A 19,210-nucleotide genomic window follows, 5' to 3' on the forward strand; every position below is an offset into this window, starting at 1 on the left:
CTGCCTCTCTTTATTAATGTGGGAAAATCCGCACAGCCAACACACGGCCCTTTGGATTCCTCTAAACCGACTGGGTCACTGGGTGTGACAGCCTCTGCAGTTTGCTCTTGTTCCGCTAGAGAGAGAAACAAACTTTGTTTGAGACACTAATTATCTAATGGAGATTATTCAGATGTCCTGAACATTACATAATGTGATGAAGTCTTATGTTCGTGACAGCCCCCCCTCCCTTCCACGTCCAGATTGAATCTGATGTTTGGAGGCCAAGCAACAGAGCGATCGACAGATTAGTGAGGCTCTTTCCTTTTCTGACTCTCTCTCCATCCCTCCCTCTTCATTTCCCCCACTCTCTATCCTCCCTAACTCTATCTCTCTCCCTCCCTCCCTCCATCTCTCTTTCCCCCTCCTTCCCTAACTCTCTCTCTCTCCATCTCCCTACTCTCCCCCTCCCCCTCTCTGTCTTTCTATCTTGCCCCCTCCCTCGCTAACTCTCTCTCTCTGTCCCTCTCTCCATCTCTCCCCCTCCCTCCCTAACTCTCTCTCTCTCCCTCTCTCTCTGTCCCTCTCTCTCTCTCTCCCTCTCTCCCCCTCCCTCCCTAACTCTCTCTCTCTCCCTCTCTCTCTGTCCCTCTCTCTCTGTCCCTCTCTCCATCTTTCCCCCTCCCTCCCTAACTCTCTCTCTCTCTTCAGCTCTCTCCATCTCTCCCCCTCCCTCCCTAACTCTCTCTCTCTCTCTCTCTCTTCAGCTCTCTCCCTCTCTCTCCATCTCTCCCCCTCCCTCCCTAACTCTCTCTCTCCCTCTCTCTCCATCTCTCCCCCTCCCTCCCTAACTCTCTCTCTCTCCCTCTCTCTCTGTCCCTCTCTCCATCTCTCCCCCCCCCTCCCTAACTCTCTCTCTCTCTCTCTTCAGCTCTCTCCCTCTCTCTCCATCTCTCCCCCTCCCTCCCTAACTCTCTCTCTCTCTCTCTCTCTCTCTCTCTTCAGCTCTCTCCCTCTCTCTCCATCTCTCCCCCTCCCTCCCTCTCTCTCCTCTGTTGCTGGGGGACAAGCGGCGGTAGCGGCAGGAGCGGCGGCGGTGGTAGCGGCGGATCGGTGCGCTGTAGCGGTCGGACCGGGACTTTTGCCGCCCTTTCTTTTTCCCGAGGTGCGCTCTCTCCTCTTTTGCGCGCTCCTCCTGGACGCGGACCTGGAACTAATCATGGGGCCATCATCACCCTCATCATTTTCTTCTTCTTCATCATCACCATCATCTTCAGCGGTGTCAGCCTTACTCTTTACTTTATTCCTCGCGGGGCCGGATCACGAGAAAAGCGCACTAAAATAGCAATCATAAAAAAACAACAACAACAACAACAAAATAAACTACAATCCGGGAAAGTTTTTCTTGAATAAAACTGTATTTTGTCGGAAAGCGTGTGGAATGGAGATGCCAACTTTCTTGCTGTCGGGCCTTGCCCTGCTGTTTGTCGGAGGGGACGTCTTCACCAGGTGAGCTCTGCCTCGCTCTTTACTTCCTGCAGGTGTCTTTCCTCGGCCGTCGCTCGATGCTGCGGAGCGCTCCCAGATTCAGCAGGGAGAGGAAAAGTTGGAAGTCTGTTACACACACACACACACACACACACACACACACACACAAAAGGCAAAAAAGCTGCTGGGATTCAGGGTTGTGTCATGAAAGCGTTAAAGTAGCCCATTCACACCTCCATTTGTAACCAATTTTCCAATTTTAAATGTCATACTTATTGTTGACCCAACACTTAATACTGATGTGCATGAGTAGAATAGCATTCCTTTAACCCTCTACATGCTCCCATAAACATACTTCCACACACACAACCTAAAGCTTGCTCTCTGCTCTGCTCTCCCTTCGGGCAACAGGGACATGGTGACCCCATTTACATAATGCATATGCATATGCATAGAAAGAAGTGATTGTTATTTCTATGGAGATACCCGCGAGGTGAGCAGGTGCTCTTTCATGTGACAGATAATGTCACCTACCTCCAGGCCTGTTAGATAGAGGGGGGGGGGGTCAAATATCAGATGGTACCTGGCAAAACATGGACGAGAGGAGGCCTCTGTATCTGTGCATTTACAGGAACAAATGCATTTAAACAGAACTGCTTGACTGTAATGTGGAGATTGGAGGATAGTAGATGCTGCTACAGTCAGATGGGCAGCTTCCATCTCAAACATGTGACTGATTTAGGCTTAGAACACCTCCTGCTCAGAGCACATGTTACTAAAATTGGAGATGATAAAATAGTGAGGACAGTGATGTGTGTGAGATAGGAACCCCCCCACAATCAGGGCCCTTTAAGTGCATCGACTGCCAAGCCAACCCCAAACCTCACAGCACAGGTATATTGAATATGAATCTGTCAGCTGACTGAACCTGGTTTATCAAATCCAGATGGTGATTTAAAACTTTGCAGTACTTCAATACAGGCCCATAGAGCAGCTGAAATGCCCTCACAGGCTTGTCCATGCGCTTGCACAAGCATGCAATTCTGAGTATAGCCAGCATCAAGTACTGAGCTCCAATTTCCCCAAAGTCCATATGCCTCTGTCTAAAAGGGCAAAGGGTGAAGCTGTTAAAGCTCTGCATGGAATTTGGGCAAATCACTTCTATTGTCACTCTTGGCTGTTCACCAGTAGAGGGAGTAATAGCTATTGTAATTGGATTTTTGTGCCTCGAGTCATTGCTGTTATTATTTTGTTCTCAGTACAATGCAGAGTGTAGGCTTTTTCTTGCTGCTCATTATGTGTCAGCTCTTTATCTCTCTCTTCGCCGCACTCTCTCTCTGTGTCTCTCTTGCTCACGCACAATCATGCACACTGCTGTTTTGCCTTTGGTGGCTGAAAGTTGAAAACTGGCTCCTTTCCTCACCCCCTCACCCCTCCTCTCAGAACAGAATTACACTGATACTCTTTTTAGCTCCTCATTTATCCATTTCATAGAAGTTGGTCAGCTTTAGCTCTGCCTTGCCACCTTTGGTGTTGTGTGAATTTCACAGCTTTTTCATTCCTGCTGAAGTGTCACTTACCCTTCACTTCACTAACACAATCTGCATCTAATTCATAGTGTAATACCTGCAACAGAGGCAACGAGGAATACATTTACAGAGAGAGCAGAATCATGACTTCTACTGTTACTGAACACGCCAACACACTGCATAGATTGATTTGTTATGGCTACAGATCACATGGGTTGATTTAAACGAAGCAGATTTGATGCAAAAGCGATGTATTTATTTGATTCACATTTGCAAGACTACAATGGGATTTTGTTTCATGAAGTGGTGTGTTGTACATTTGTGACTATTTCTAAGTCTTCAGTAGAAACAAAATGATTTTGGGTGTAGATTTAGGGAAGAGAGGAAATAGTGAGAACAATGTCTTTGGTCACTTTTTGAAATGTTGTGAAATAACTATCATTCTGCATTCCTTTACTTATCAAGAGCTGACTCAAATGTTAACTCTCATCATTGGATTTCATGAAGTTAGCATGCCAACTAATGTCTGCTAATTCCTGCTAGCTAACATAGTCTGCTTCCTTTACAGTCAATTCCCAAAGCAGCAATGAGTCATAGATGTACACCTGTATTTTTCTCGCTGTGAATTGTCTGCTTTGATAAAAGGATGCTATTCATGTTCCCATGGTTACAGCTCAATTGAGTTTGATACTAACCTTATTTGGGACATAATAAGACAAAGCCACCACAGAAAAATGTATTTGAGTTTATGCACAATTTATTCTGTCAAAATGTCTGTGTGACCAAGTTAAACATCACTTCACTATGCACTGACTAATCTCTCTTGATGATAGGGACTCTCAGGGCTTGACCCTAAATCAGGCCTTTTATTGTGGGTCATGTTGGTTATCACCAGCTGGCAGGAAGCATAAAGAAGATATCATAGTTTATGACAGTAAGCAACCACACTAGTGTCACAAAGGTCAGGGAAGAAGGATGTCTAGCATAGTTAATTGTAAATTGCTAGTTGATACATTTGTTTGTGAATAAGCAGGGGGATGTTGCTGCATACCAAAACTGCGTGCTAGTTTCCATGACAAGAGTGCCGTTGGACTCTCGATCTCTCTGCAGAATCCAGAATTATACACAGTTTATAAATCTATCATATGCACAGAGAGTGGGTGGAATAGGAAGAGCAACATCGTCCTCTTACAGCTCATCCTTACCCCTGGATACTGGCAGGTTAATAAGACCGTGCATGACAGCTGCAATTGCTGGGTGAATTTCATTATATTTACCAGTCACATGAAGAATATGAAGAAAGTTTGCCTGACAAGGTTGGTACAGACGCTGTCAGGAACCCAGGCCAAGGAGTGGGGACCAACACTTATGTGGACGCATGAGAGATCTCCATGTTATAGTTAAGAAAATTGTGGTGGCAAGATATATGGCAGGAGGATTTAATCCTACCATTTCAAGATCTTTCTGGTCTGCTATACTTGTCTTTCCACCTGCACTCAGGTGACACAGTGTCTCTGACTAATCCACATAAGAGGCTGAGTCAGCAGATAAATCCCTCCCACTGTCCAAGAAGTACATTTCCCAAGAACACGGTGATTTGATCATGTTCCACTGGCTGCAGGAACTGGCTCTGAAGCCTGACTTTGCTCTTGCTGCAGGGTGAGGTGGTGCAGGGACACTTCAGTGCTTCCACTAAAAGCCTCCCACTCAGTGGAATGGGATGTACCACATGCAAACAGCGAAAAGAAAACTCATATTAGAGTCGGTCGTATTTATCTATTGACTATGTTCGCAAATATTTGAGTTCTGGTGACCTAAAACATATTAATTACTTTGTTTAAATTAGGATTTCCTATAAATATCCTCAGTAAACATGTAATCTGACATTAAGAAGTAGAAAACAGCGATGTGGCTCAAGCTATTTTTACGAAACCTTAATAGAATCAGTAGCTCTACACATAATATTTTTTATCAAGTTATTTTTATCAAGCCTTTCATTAAAGACAATGAGGTCCTTGCCCTTATTTTTTCGTGTTTGTAGCAATTATTTGGAGTTTACATTCTTCAGTTGAACATTTTAACACAATGGATATCCTGATTCCTTTATGCATACTCAATTTATATTTTTTCAAATTAAATTTCGGTTAATTATTAAATAAAATAATTATGGCTTTCATTCTGAATTTAAAAATATTGAGAAAAAAATTTGACGATTTATATATACCAAAGATTTCTGGTGTTCAGACCCAGACAATTAGGTTTTGGGTGCATTTAAGTGATCTTCATGCACAGTTTGGATCCTCCTCCAATTTTATTTAAATTCATCAAGTGTTTGCAAGTGATGACAAATAATTAATTGCTGGTGAAGAAAATAAGAATAAAAGCATAAAAGAAAAAAGACCTTAAACCATAAAATAGTACATTTGGCATGAGGATCAAAGTAATAATCTTTCTTGACAGAAAACTAAAACTAATTTATTGCAGGAAAAAACAAGTCATACCCTTGATTAACATGAACATAACAGCTAGTGGATATTTCATCTTCTGTGGTACTATGTAAGAAAAAAAAAATAAATACATATCACCTACAAATTTAAAACTGTAATTGCTGTGAAAACCAACATGTGAGAACGTATTCTGTTTGGTCAGTTTCTCCTACAATAACAAGACTGTATCAAATTATTTTTTTTCATGAAGCAGTATAATGTGAGTAGACACTAATAAGGTCAAGACACTGTACCTCGCGGATTTTCTTTAGACGACATCTTTGCCAGAGACAAGAAGACAAGGACATTGGCAATAGATTTGCATTGAGATAAAAATAATCGATTATCTATTTTTAGCAGTTTTTTTTTTTTTTTTTTTTTTTAACATTAGACAAGTTACCAGAGAACAGCCACTAACTCAAATCAACCAATTATTGTTGGTTAGGTCAGCAAAATTAATCCTAGATTTGAAGTCTGACAAAACAAATGTGACTTGTTTTTTTGTGTCCTGAGGCTAGGCCACATCTACAGTACACTCCACAAATACATTATTGAGCATGAAAAGCATTTTGGAAGTCTAAAACTGTGAATTAGTTGGCAGTTTGTTAATAATCAGTTTCCTCAAGCATAGCCGAAGCAGACTTTTGGGCTGGACTGCTGGGACTCCCTGCTCCCTGCATGGGGATCAACCCAGCAGCAAAAGGCAGGTTGTGAAACTGCAAAATATTGGCCGACTGTTTTCTAAAGCAAGATTAATGTTGTTATCCTTAAATTTTGACACTCACTAGACAGGATATGTTAACTATTTCATTTATGAACCAAAGCCTTAAAAGTGCCCTGGGTAACCACAAGCATGATGGAGTAATGTATTGCATCCAATGCATGCACTCACGTCCTTCATTCATGTATGTGGGCGACTCAGAACATGCTTCTGCTGATGGTTTCAGACGATTCCACTGATTGACATTGGCAGCGATAACGTGAAAGTCACCTTTGCAAATGTTTTACGGGTACTTTACGCATTCGAAAAGAAGACACATAATGGGTTTTAGTGAGAAACAGTGATCTGAGAAGAAAATAAACATTTCTAAATAAAAGAAATGAATTTTACAGAAGCATAATTTCCCACAGGCAGGCTTGTTTAGTCACAAAACTGACGCTCATTCAAAACTAAAATAAATTCCATTAATATATTTTACTTTTAATTGCAATAATGTTTTTTCTTTTTTACCAAAAGACAGAAAATGATAGCTCTGAAAATGAAATGGAATTAATTCAGCTGTTTGTGAATTGTTCCTGCAAAGACTCCATATTCATATTTAAAACTAAAAGTGTATAATATAGTGTCTAAAAAGATCTTTTTTTTCTTTCCACAAATACACACAAACACACAGCACATGTAGAATTATATATAGCTATATGCTGTGTTGTTATGGTTTACACAGTGGGATTTGGATGTGACTATTCTACAATGATGCCAATAAAATGCATGAAACAGTGAATCGTAGAGAAATGATCATGAACATGATCAGTTAACTGGCAGTGTCAGCCCGTAAAACTAATTAGGCTTGTTAGTGAATGCGGCAAATTACAATCACCAAAAGATGCTGTGAGTTTGAGCGAGGCTGCCTCTATTTGTCTTTCTTCTCTTTATTCTTATCTCCCCATCTGTTAAATGTTAGGTCATAAACAGAAGGGAGCAAGATCCAGGCCTCCGGAGAGGCATTTAATGAAAATGAAATATAGAGAGAAGAGCAGTGTCAGGAAAAACACACTCTCAACTGTTTAATATGCATAGAAGGGTGAGAAATCAGAGGTGAAACCGTCCTCAGAGAGTAATGACATGTTCAACCCTGAGAACAGAGCATGGTGTAATAGTAAGAAGGTTGTGAGTTTGAGTCCCGGACCTGGGGCCTGTCTGTGTGGGTTTCCCCCCACAGTCTAAAAACATGCTTGTCTAAGTTAACTAGTGACTCTAAAGTGTCCTGAGATGTGAGTGTGAATGGTCTGTGTATGTCTTGAGATGCCAGTTATATATATATATATATATATATATATATATATATATATATATATATCTATAACTGGCATAGGTTTCCTGCTATTGCCCTGAAAAAGGAAGGAAGAAAATGATAACTGCAGCTCGTACCAGATTAATTCTTCACATTCACACAGAATGGCACACTGAAAGGCTTTGAAGCAGCAGGAAAGGTTGGGGATCGCACTACTAAGTATGAAACATAGAATGAACTCAGATTAAACCCACTAATCTAATCATCATGGACAGGATACAGTCAGGTCCTGTGAAATTTCTATTAAATGACATTAACCATACTAATATAGTAGGATTTGTCTCCGAGAGACACACACTTTCACACGCTGTCCCTCCATGTGAGGAAGCCTGTTTGACCTTGGTGTATTCATGGAATTCGTGAAGGAAACGCTCTTCATTTCCAAATTTAGAAACTGCCAATTAGTGAAGAAATCCAGGAGTCACAGAGTGATTAATGAATTCACTCAGTGCTCCCATTTATTTCAGACAAGACAGTGATTGCCAGACTAAAAATACATCTGCCACGACAAAATGGATCCACTCAGGCAATGTTCATGACATGGGAGAAATGTGTTTTTTTGTTTTTTTTGTTTTCACTATTTACATAAAAAGGCAGAATTTTGGTGGCATTTTATTTTGCTGTGGAGGTCAGTTTTTTGTGTAGCTGGCAGTGTAATTATTTGCTTTCCAGGAGGTCGACAATTCCTGAAATGCCAGCCTTATTTCAAAGGTCACTGAATGGCTTCTCATTGTTGGTCAATAATAACACCTTCGGTCAAGCCTTCTGCATGGTTCAGCTCCCTGGCAATGCCAACACAGGCACTTTATGACTAAGAGTGACAGTTAAACCACTTGTTTCGTTCAATTTTCTCACTGCACATCAGTCAATTCTTTCAGAATTGAGTGTTGACCAGAGTGTTGACTGCTGGTTTTTTTCTGTGTATGCATTCTGAAATTATTGTTTGTAAAGCGCTGCCTGTATTAAATGATAACATATTAATGAAGTATTGCCACTCAAGACAAAGTGACACGGACTCAAATGCACAAAAGTCCGCACTGGTGTTGTTTATCTGCATGCTGTGTTTTTACAGTAACACTGTTTTAGAAGGCAAACCTGCCACCTGGTGGTATCTGAGCTGTCCTGCTTGTCAAACCTCACAGGCTGCGGCTGTCTGTGTGGGCTCTGCAGCCCTCTGGAAGGCCTCACAGCTCCGAGGGGGTCCACAGCGGATTCCCTGGCTTTATACCAGAAATAGTTTTTATGTCACTATTATTCTCCTCCTGACAGGTTAGCAAAATGAATCAAGGTGTTATGCTCACTACAAACTACAAACAGCAATGTGAAAATGTGCAAACCATTATGGTTAAGCCATCATGAAGCTTTGTAGTGAACTGAAATAAAATGCAGAGATTTTGAAGCCCACAGTATGATATTCAGTCAGAAGCTTCATTGGTATATTTAGATCAACTGTCAGCTTTGATGAAGAAAAATATCTCCACCAGGCTTCAACTGATGTGACTTTTGCATAAGAAACTGCAAATGATAAAACATGTAACTATTCTTAATGAAATTTCTATATTTTGTGACAAAACATTCTTATCATTCATTTCTATTAGTTGGTTAAAAACAAGCAGAGAATCAAAACAGAATGAGAATACCTTGATTTACCCTACTGAAATCTCAACTAACGAGTCATAAGTGTTCTTATCATTGGAAATCTGTCATTTCTAAATATTACAAAAGTAGTAATATTAGTAATTCCAAAATATGCCACAGATTGAGAAAATGTGGGTTCATGCCAAAAGAACTAGAGTACCAAAGTTTGGCTGTACGATAACAGATTTTCAATTTCATTGTAAGGAATTTTATTATATCATATAATTATATTGACTATATATGTTATATTGTTATTATTTCATATACTTTTATTATATGGTTTTATATTGCGTATGGAAATGTCAATAATACAATAAATATTTTACATTAACAATGAATCAAATGGATCAGGTGTGATTTACAGGTGATTAGTGTCATGTTTAGGTCTCTGGGGTCAGCAGTGTATTGCTTGCTGACACCACTAAATGGTGGCATTTGCCAGCTCTTCTCCAGCAGGTGGACAACAAAACGGAGCTAATATCAGAGCAAATATTGGACTCTGAATTATTGCTAATATTGCTCTTAATAAATAGGCAAACATATTTCACACATTGCTGTCCTCCGCCTTTTCCATTAATAAATACATTTATAATACAGTGTCTTTCTCTTCCATTGTTAACAGGGAACCGGCGTCATTCTTGCGCCAGCAGCTAATATTTGTATATCAAGATGTTTTATTATGTTTGTATGTTCCTGACTTTATCTGAGGCTCTACCAGGTTTACCTGTGGACCCATGCTGTGGCTGGACAGCTGCTGAAGACTGCTGTGTTTGCTGTTTGTCTCCTTTAGGGCCATGCTGAGTGACATTGGCGACTATGTAGGTTCAGACATAGAAATATCCTGGTTACCTAATCTGGATGATTTAATGAAGGGCTATGCCAGAAATTTTCGCCCTGGGATAGGAGGTGAGTATGAGATCTACGGCTCGTGGCGTTGGGTTGCATTTCACCCCCTCACATTTACAGCCATCCTTAGCATAACCTGACCCAACATGAATGCTTACATTTCATTTTCCAGCTCCATTATCCTGGCAGGTGTCTGTATTTTTGTTTTTCCTGTCCAAAATTAGAACATTTAAGTGATAGAAAGACCTGCTTTGACTCTTTATTAAGGTGAATGGTTTGTTAAGGACACAAAAACCAACTGTACGTAGGCGAGGTGAAGCCATGCTGAAGGGATTATTCAGAATAATGCCCTTCAAGAACAAGAGGTAGCCGGGCGGTGTAAACAATGTGCACTGCTCTGGAGACTTTGCTAAGAATGGCTGCAAGATGTGAAACATCCAATGACCACAGTGGTAGATTTCTCAATCTCACAGCTTAACTCAGCTGAGCAAGGTGAAAATGTGGAACAGGGCCGCAGCTATAAACACACATACTGCCCTGCGCACTACATGCCGACATCGATCATCATAATGCAGCATCATGTGGTCACTACATTCCTATTGATGTAACATTATAATGTGAAAATGAAAGGGCTGTTATGATCATTGGGGAATCATGTCTGCAGTTTGGGGTAATTCCCTTCATTCAACTCACATCTCATAGACTTTTGTGTGCAGTTATATTTGTGTCATGAACCATCAAAGAAATATGAAAATTACACAAATTTAAAAAAGCAGATTCATAAATATGTTTTGTAAATGAAATGCCACTCCCAATTATGACTTTGGACTTACGAATGTCACTGCTAATTACATTATGGAGCAGCGCAGCGAAGAGGAGACATAATGTATGAATCCCATTGTATTTTGGAAAGCATCCGTACATTATGTTAATTTATATTACATCCATTACAATACATTTACAAATTGGCTGATGTTTTTCCCAGACACTTACACCAAACATGTTTAACCTCAGAAAAACAAACAAACAAACTGGAAATGCATCTTCCAAATGACCAAACGTTTGCAATAGACTGGGAATGTTTACTTTTTTTTTTTTTTTTTTCAAATAAAGAAATTGTACAACTATAGTGGCCCAATGGTAAGTGTATGTTCCTCAGTGTAATGCAGATGGGGAAACTATATGAAAATGCAATGCTAACACATCTGCATGGCACACAACACATTTGTGAATCTGTCTTTCTTTGTGTGATGTGTTTCATTTCAGCTTATGAACCGACACGAGCATTTAGATGCAATGGATTAATGATAAGACTATGCAATGCAAACGTTTCCCTTTCATAACTGGTCAAGACATACAAATACATTAGTAATATGTCCATCCCCACTGGGCGGTACTATGTAAATACTATGGATACTAAGTACTTATTATGACTTCAGGGGAATGACAATGCTTATCTTAACTCATTTCTATTGCTGCCTTGATATACAGCAAACCTACCACTGTAAATCACCTCACACGATACATGCACTGCATGGTCAATAGAATATCATTTACCTCAAGTGGTTATGGGATGGTGTTGACTTGTGGGGAATTGTTATGTGTGATTCCTTAATGTTCAGTATAAAAAGCCTTTCTGCTCTGCATCAGGGTGCTCCCTTGCAGTCTCTGCCCTCAAGCATCCGATCACCGAGGCACACTCTATGCTAATCATATGGCAAACTATTAAGTTAAAATGATACAACGTGTGTGTGTGTGTGTGTGTGTGAATGTTGGCAGACGCTAACTCTGTGCGAGTCCATGAAAGCCCAGTGCTGTTTATGAATGCCCACAGTGTGATGTGCCACTTAGCATGGTTAAACTGGATAATGCCTAATCTCTATGCGCTGTCGGAGTGCTTGAGACGTGGGAGGAAACAGATGGGCAATAGAGTGCGAATGGGAGGGAGTTATGGATCCAAAGAAAGCAGAGAAGGTGTGTGTATGTCTATATGTCTGACACAGGGTGAGTGAGGTGGGCTGGGGGGTGGGAGGGGGCAGGTTTGCCTTCTTTTCTCACTTCTCCCCCTGCAGGTCCACCAGTGAACGTGGCCATGGCTATTGAAGTGGCCAGCATCGACCACATTTCTGAAGCCAACATGGTAAAGTAAACAGTCACGTTCCCCTTCCTTTTTCAGGGAGCCTCTTTATCATCCCTCAACTCCACTGCTGCAGCAAAGATCAAATGTTTCCCATTTGCATAATCCTGATTCATCCCACTTGAGGGTTGAAAGTACTCAGTGTTAACGTGTGACACATTGGCTGAGTTGTTAGATAATTTGATATTTTCATGGATGTTGCAAAGTAAGAACCAAAGCTTCTGGGATGTTTCATGTTATATGTGTGGCTTTGATTTCATTTGACAGACATAAAAGCAGAAATTTTCATACTCAAACTTGAAATAAAGTCCAGCCAAAGCTGAAAACTATAATAAGTTTTTTTTATGAGGAAGCAAAAGTTTTAATACAAAAGTAAAGTAAAGTTAAGTAAAAGCAAAGTAAAAGGTTTTTAAGAGCAAAGCAATTTAGTTTCACAGCTTAAATACACACACACGCAAACATATATATATATGTATATATAAAAAAACTCTAAAACAATCCATTTCCATGACTCAGGCGTTATATTTGTGTGTATGCTGTTCCTGGCAGGAATACACCATGACTGTCTTCCTGCGGCAGAGCTGGCATGATGACCGCCTGTCCTACAATCACACCAACAAGACACTCGGTTTGGACAGTCGCTTTGTGGACAAGCTGTGGCTTCCTGACACTTTCATCGTCAATGCCAAATCTGCTTGGTTCCACGACGTGACTGTGGAGAACAAGCTGATCCGCCTGCAGCCCAATGGAGTCATTCTATATAGCAGCCGGTACAGCAAACGCATCATTTCAACCAGTCAGACAACACAAACAATGAGGCTCTTCTCTCGTGTGGTGTATCTTTTATTTTTGTTCATTTTTAACAACTATTTTTTTTAGACTAATGTCCGCAGTAATCTCAAACATTTGAGAGCATAGGTGTCTCTTACTTGCTGCGTCAAAGTCCATCATGATCGATAAGAAAATCTGAGAGTAGGCTCTGCACTGTTAAAGTTCTTTAACACGAAGAGCAAAAATGTAAGCACAAGTCAAAGCAGGCTCAAACAACCTGCTTTCAATTCTTCCATATTTGTGGTTAGAATTTCTTCTAAGTAATTAAGTGTAGTTTTTAGACTACAGCATTACACAAAATGCAAATCAGACTGCCTGACAGAGCTGATGATTTATCAGCTGAGAGGACTGATAAAAGTTGGTACATGTCGGTACATGGTAATGTACATGATGGTAATGTCAGCATTAACAACTAAACAAGCAGCATCGAAATGTGCTCCTTCACCAATTCAATGCTAATTCTTCTCTCTATTAGGTATTTTTTTATACTTTGAGTAACTGACTGCAGCCTTGAACCTGTCCTGAAGACGAAGCACTGTTCACAGGGTGTATTACATGTCATGAAAATGCTCCATTGTTTGATGAAGCCCGCGTCCCAAAATCGTGTTCAGGGGCAGCGAAAACTCAGATCCCCAAGCTGTGATTCATCATCAGCTGGCACAGCTTCAGCCAATAATACAGGATTCTTGTTAGATGCCAGATCGAAATGGATTCAATTGTGAATATGAGCTTAAAGGTTAATAATAGCTCTTCTTCGAAAACAGTCAGGTGAGTTCCCAGCCAGTTTGCTAGGGGACTACCAGAGTAACGTGGTTTTTGATAAGTGATCTCTTTTCCTCCTAGAATCACTTCAACTGTGGCGTGTGACATGGACCTGACCAAGTATCCCATGGATGAGCAGGAGTGTATGCTGGACCTGGAGAGTTGTAAGCTGGGATTTACCTGTTACTCATCTCCACAGATCCTTTAAGACAAAAGATTTATTTTCTTGATTTAACGCTGTCTGCTGCCAAAGTACTGTGGCATTCATAAAGTCTTACAAGCCGCTATCGTTTCTCAGTGCAAAGTAATGATATTCATCTGTCATTTCACTGTAGATGGTTACTCCTCAGAAGACATTGTGTATCACTGGTCAGAGAGTCAGACACACATCCATGGCCTGGACAAACTGGAACTCTCCCAGTTCACCATCACAGACTATCGGTTTGTCACTGAGATGATGAACTTCAAATCTGGTGAGAATTCATCCAGCTGTCAGGATTAGCTCCAGAACAAGCATTACAATAAGCTCTTGTGCATGTATATGTACTTTTTAGTTGTTTTGTTTTACATGCAGGCTCTGTGTTTATGTTTGATGGGTAAAGGGAATTTATCAATCCAGACTTGTTGTTCAGCCAGCCAGGAGGTTTAGGAGATGAGAGGAGTTGCAGCAGAAAAAAATACTGTCTGCAGCAGGACTTTATGCCTTCCATCTTCAGTTTTTGCCACTAGGAGCACAAACAAGCAAACTTGTATTGTTCAGCATTATTAGCTCAGATATTTTCCTAATAGCTAATTAGCAAAATGTTTTTTTGTTTTTTTTTTCCCAGCGGGAAGATTTCCAAGGCTCAGTCTTCGCTTTCAGCTGAGACGTAATCGAGGCGTCTACATCATCCAATCATACATGCCTTCAATTTTACTGGTTGCCATGTCTTGGGTGTCCTTTTGGATCAGTCAGTCAGCAGTCCCTGCTCGTGTATCGTTAGGTAGGTATGGCCTTCATAAGGTCTCTTAAAGTTTCAAAAACATTTTGAAGCAAAGCCATTCTGTTGAAAGGTTAAACCATGTGAGTGTTGTTCTTTTTTGTTGGTGAGATTATGTTTCAGAAGGAGGATAACATGTCGCTCACAGTCAGTAGCGAGGCTTAAAAATGGCATGATCATCCTGGTGGTGTCAAAGCCAGACAATGTTTATCAAACTTATGCTGAATTATTAGAAAACAATATGCTTCGTTAATAATGAGCTGCTAAAATAGAAATCTGAGATTTAGTAAAACTGTAGATAAATGCTTTCTCATTGGCCTGCTGCTATTCGCTAGCTGCAGCCAATAATGTTTTGTAACACATGAACATTTGTTCATAAACCAAACTGTCACTCTATAATCGTACTCATTTATACCTCCTGCATATAAGATAATAATGTATATAGCTCTCACTCACCTTTAGCACAATCAGATTCATTACCATTCATTTCACTGCCAGTGTACTTGAACATTTGCATGAATACCCAAAATAATGATATTTCCTAGCTGTACAAAATTTGATGGCATATTATTCAACAGTTAAAACATTTCACTTTAAACCACAAATGTTAAATGTCAAAAGGTTCAGAGGATCACTAAAGTTACAGAGGGAGCACAAAATTTCAAGCCAATCCTTCCTACAGGCTAAATGACAATGCCAAGATGCTGGTGGTTCTAATCCTAACAGTCCACCTCATAGATGTCAGGACACTGCCATCGGCAGACCCACACGGCTCATCCGTCCTTTGTGGCCTGTTCTTTTCACAGGTATCACGACCGTTCTCACTATGACCACATTGATGGTGAGCGCCCGGTCCTCCCTGCCACGAGCGTCGGCCATCAAGGCTTTAGACGTCTACTTCTGGATCTGTTATGTCTTTGTGTTCGCAGCCCTCATTGAGTATGCATTCGCACACTACAATGCTGACTACCGACTCAAAGAGAAGGCCAAGGTGAAGGCCAACAAGCTCAGCTCTGAGGTGAGGAAATCATTCCCATCTTGTACTCCCATCAGCAAGCAGCAATGCTTGACTGCAGGGGGGCTGTTGTGAGTAATGAGCATGAGCTTTCAAACATAGATGTGGTCGAAACTTTCAAGCCCTGCTCTTGACACTAACCTTCAACAAGACAACGAATCTCTGTAGCGAATAATGGGAAAACAGAAGCTGGCCCCACAGGGAGTAACAGCGATTGTCATCATGCCTCTTTTTCCTTGGCTATGGATGCTTATTTCACTGAAAGATAAATGTCAAATAAGGTCTGTTACCATTCTAGCTCCCCCCAAAATAACTTTCTTTTCAATAAAGTAATATTTAAAAACAGGAGAAATGTGTGACAAAGTGATATGAGTTAAACCACTGTGATGGAAAAAAACATACTAATGCCACTACGGCATCCCGATCCATAATTAACCAAAATTTCTTTGAAATTTGAAAATTGAATCAATAGTCTGCGGTGCTTTACTCATGGCTCTTTGACGCTCTGGACTGTCATACTTCTAAAAATGAAACGTTTGTGTTCAGACACATATTGAAAAACATATATATATATATATATAAAAAGGCTTACCACTGTGGTGAATAAATTATCAAAAAAACAGGGCAAAGGTATGAGATCCTTCAGTAAAAATAATGTTTTTAATTAAAAAAATGAAACAAGATGTATTATTCACACTGTCAAGTTCTAGCAGTGTTTTGGAGGAGGCATTCAAAAAAAGTCTTTCTCAGGTTCTGAGAGTGTAGAGAAGATAGGATAACTATTATATTCTCATTTTGTCTTTTGATCAAATTTCTAAACACTAAACTCCGCCAGGTAGTTTCAGAAAAAGAAAACTAACGTGCTCGTCTCTCTATCTCCCCACAGTCCATTGTAAAGAATGGCAAACAGGCTATGGTTCTGTTTTCCCTCTCCGTCACGGGCATGAACCAAGGTGTCATGATCTCTAGCCGTCCCAGCCGGAGTCAGCGCTCCAACACCGAGATCCCCGGGGAGGTTGGCACCGAGGAGGTCGAGCCCAGACGGAGAAGGTCCAAGCAGGTGGAAGAGAGCGAGGAGGAGAGGAAGTGCTGTTCCAAGTGCGTCTGCAAGCCCATCGATGCCGACACCATCGATATCTATGCCAGGGCTGTGTTTCCTTTCACTTTCGCTGTGGTGAACGTGATCTACTGGGTGGCATACACCATGTGAGAAGTAGGCAGCAAGTCTGTGAATGGCTGCTATCCAGGCTGTATATAAGAAACTGCTGGAGCTGTGCCACTTCAACGCTGGCAGACTGATGGAGCTGAAATATAGGCAACTGCAGCCCTTAGTGGAGGAAAAACAAACAAACAAAACTTCAGAGGGAATGAGGTGTTATGACCTATGATTATGGAAATATGGTAATTATTGGAAGTAGTTATGAGTTTCAAAAGTGTTAACGGGACTTTGCATCTTAAATGCTGAAATGTGTTTCTTGAAGGCAAAGGAGTGGGCTGCCTGCTGCAGACTCACCCACTCAGCGAATACAGCTTAACCAACAATTCAGATCTCCGTGTCATCCAGCTACATGAACTAACTCAACACAAGACACAACAACCTGCTTTACTGTCAGCAACACTGACCAGCAGCTCATGTCTGTCGAGCACAAATAAGCATAGTTATCAACACAAAGCCAAGATCCGGACCAAACCGTCTGTTATCCTGAAGATCAAACGTGCCGCCCAAACAAGAGGATAACATGAGGAGGTGTGTCACTACTCTGCATGGCTGATAACTCATTCACCCCTGTCCACAGTCATCGCCACCCCCTCTTCACCTCGTTCTTCTTTGGTCCTCCTCCACCACCCCCCCGCCCCTCTTTTTGTTTTGTTTTTATTTTGTTAATGTTTTTGTTTCGGAGTGTCACATCTCCTTCTGCCAGTTCTGCCTGTTTCCTCTCCATTAAAGATCTTCTTCCTCTACCTCTGTGTTTTTGTCTCTCCTGTTTCAAATGGTCACTTTGACCTATAATCCAAAAGGTTGTTGGGTGTGAATAGTTTGGAAAACATGCTGGAATTCCACCTGACAGATGCTTTTTGAATGCATGACATCCTAAAAAAAGGGGCCATTCAGTGACACTGAAGACTCAAAAAAAGGCTCTAATTTACAGCATTGTGCTTTATTAATAATTTAGATTTTTTGTCTGTTCTTCGTCTGAACTAGGAAAATAATTTTTGAAAATATTTGGAATGAAAAATCACCAACACCTCCAAGTCAGTGTGATAGTTTACCTTTGAGATTAAACAGCTGTACTGTCTCTGTGATAAAAACTACATTATTTAAAATATTTAAGTTTGATCTTATTTTGATTTGATTTTAAATTTAGAACTTGATTTGAATCAAAGGATATTACATGTAACATGCTGACCGAGCTGTGTTATGAAAATACATAGAGAAAACCTTAGAGCTAATGTTTTTGTTTCTGGAAAAAATCTAACAGGTTTATTTACCATGGCGGTACATTTCCCAGCACTCTGCCCATTGCAGTGCATTTCCTGTGTATGAGGGATATTGATGGCTCAAAAGGAAATGTCAGTAGGTCATGTACTTTACAATAAACTGATGTCTGAATTAACATCCACGATAAATCAAGACAGCTCAGATGTCAGCATATCTATCTAAAAAAAGATTAGCAGCTCCCTTTATTTATCATTAAATAATAACTATCATTATTTAACTGTAATTACTTGGGGAAATTTGTTAACTGCAAACTGTTATTTATCATAATGAGAAAGGACAAATGCCAAAGAGAAGATAAGAAGTTTCTTTTTGAACTTCATACAATTTCATTCAGTACATGAATAATAATGAATAATTACCAATATATAGTGTGTTGTCTTAAAAGTTTAAAATCTCCAGGATCAACTTCAGTGTAGGCATCAAAAACCCAGAATCTTCATATTCAATAACGCAACCTGCCCAATCATACTTTCCACAATGCCTCAAAATAGATATTCATTCATTGGCAGAAAATAATGGCAATGGATGAGTTATGTCAATCCTAATAAAACAGAGCCACGCAAAACGTATGTAAGTGTTTCATTTTATACAACACTTTTTGTGTTGATTATTGTTGCAGTGACAATGAAAGTTCAGCACAGCTGGCAAGCTTGTTTGTGCCATATCTGAGGACATGGACATGAGCTATTTGACCTTGAATTTCAGAGTATATTACTGTGGCAACTAAACATTGCTAGTTATAGCTAATACACGTCCTCCCGCATACAACCATGAATGCTTTCTGTGTGTTGTGTGTGTTTGAGTGAGAGCGCAGATACTCACTGAATAAAAACTGACCACGAACTCTTCACTGTACGTAACTGTTGTGTCTGCTTCCTTTCTGCACTTTCAGCTCCGGTTGTATTACAGCACTGGTTTTTTATGTGATCACATTGCTCTAACAATTA

The 19,210-nt window shown here is 40.4% G+C and overlaps 1 protein-coding gene across 1 annotated transcript; it reads left to right on the forward strand.

Moving 5' to 3' along the window:
• Window positions 1-1,411: 1,411 nt before the first annotated feature.
• gabrd (gamma-aminobutyric acid type A receptor subunit delta) lies at window positions 1,412-17,616 on the forward strand. Its single transcript, XM_029506293.1, has 9 exons — window positions 1,412-1,488; window positions 9,983-10,098; window positions 12,111-12,178; window positions 12,725-12,945; window positions 13,850-13,932; window positions 14,104-14,241; window positions 14,596-14,751; window positions 15,555-15,766; window positions 16,650-17,616. Exons 1-9 carry the CDS (start codon window positions 1,421-1,423, stop codon window positions 16,971-16,973), a joined length of 1,386 nt encoding a protein of 461 aa, XP_029362153.1. The 5' UTR covers window positions 1,412-1,420; the 3' UTR covers window positions 16,974-17,616.
• Window positions 17,617-19,210: the final 1,594 nt, after the last annotated feature.

This window comes from Echeneis naucrates, chromosome 7 (assembly GCF_900963305.1).
Source record: "Echeneis naucrates chromosome 7, fEcheNa1.1, whole genome shotgun sequence".
Classification (NCBI taxonomy): Eukaryota; Metazoa; Chordata; class Actinopteri; order Carangiformes; family Echeneidae; genus Echeneis; species Echeneis naucrates.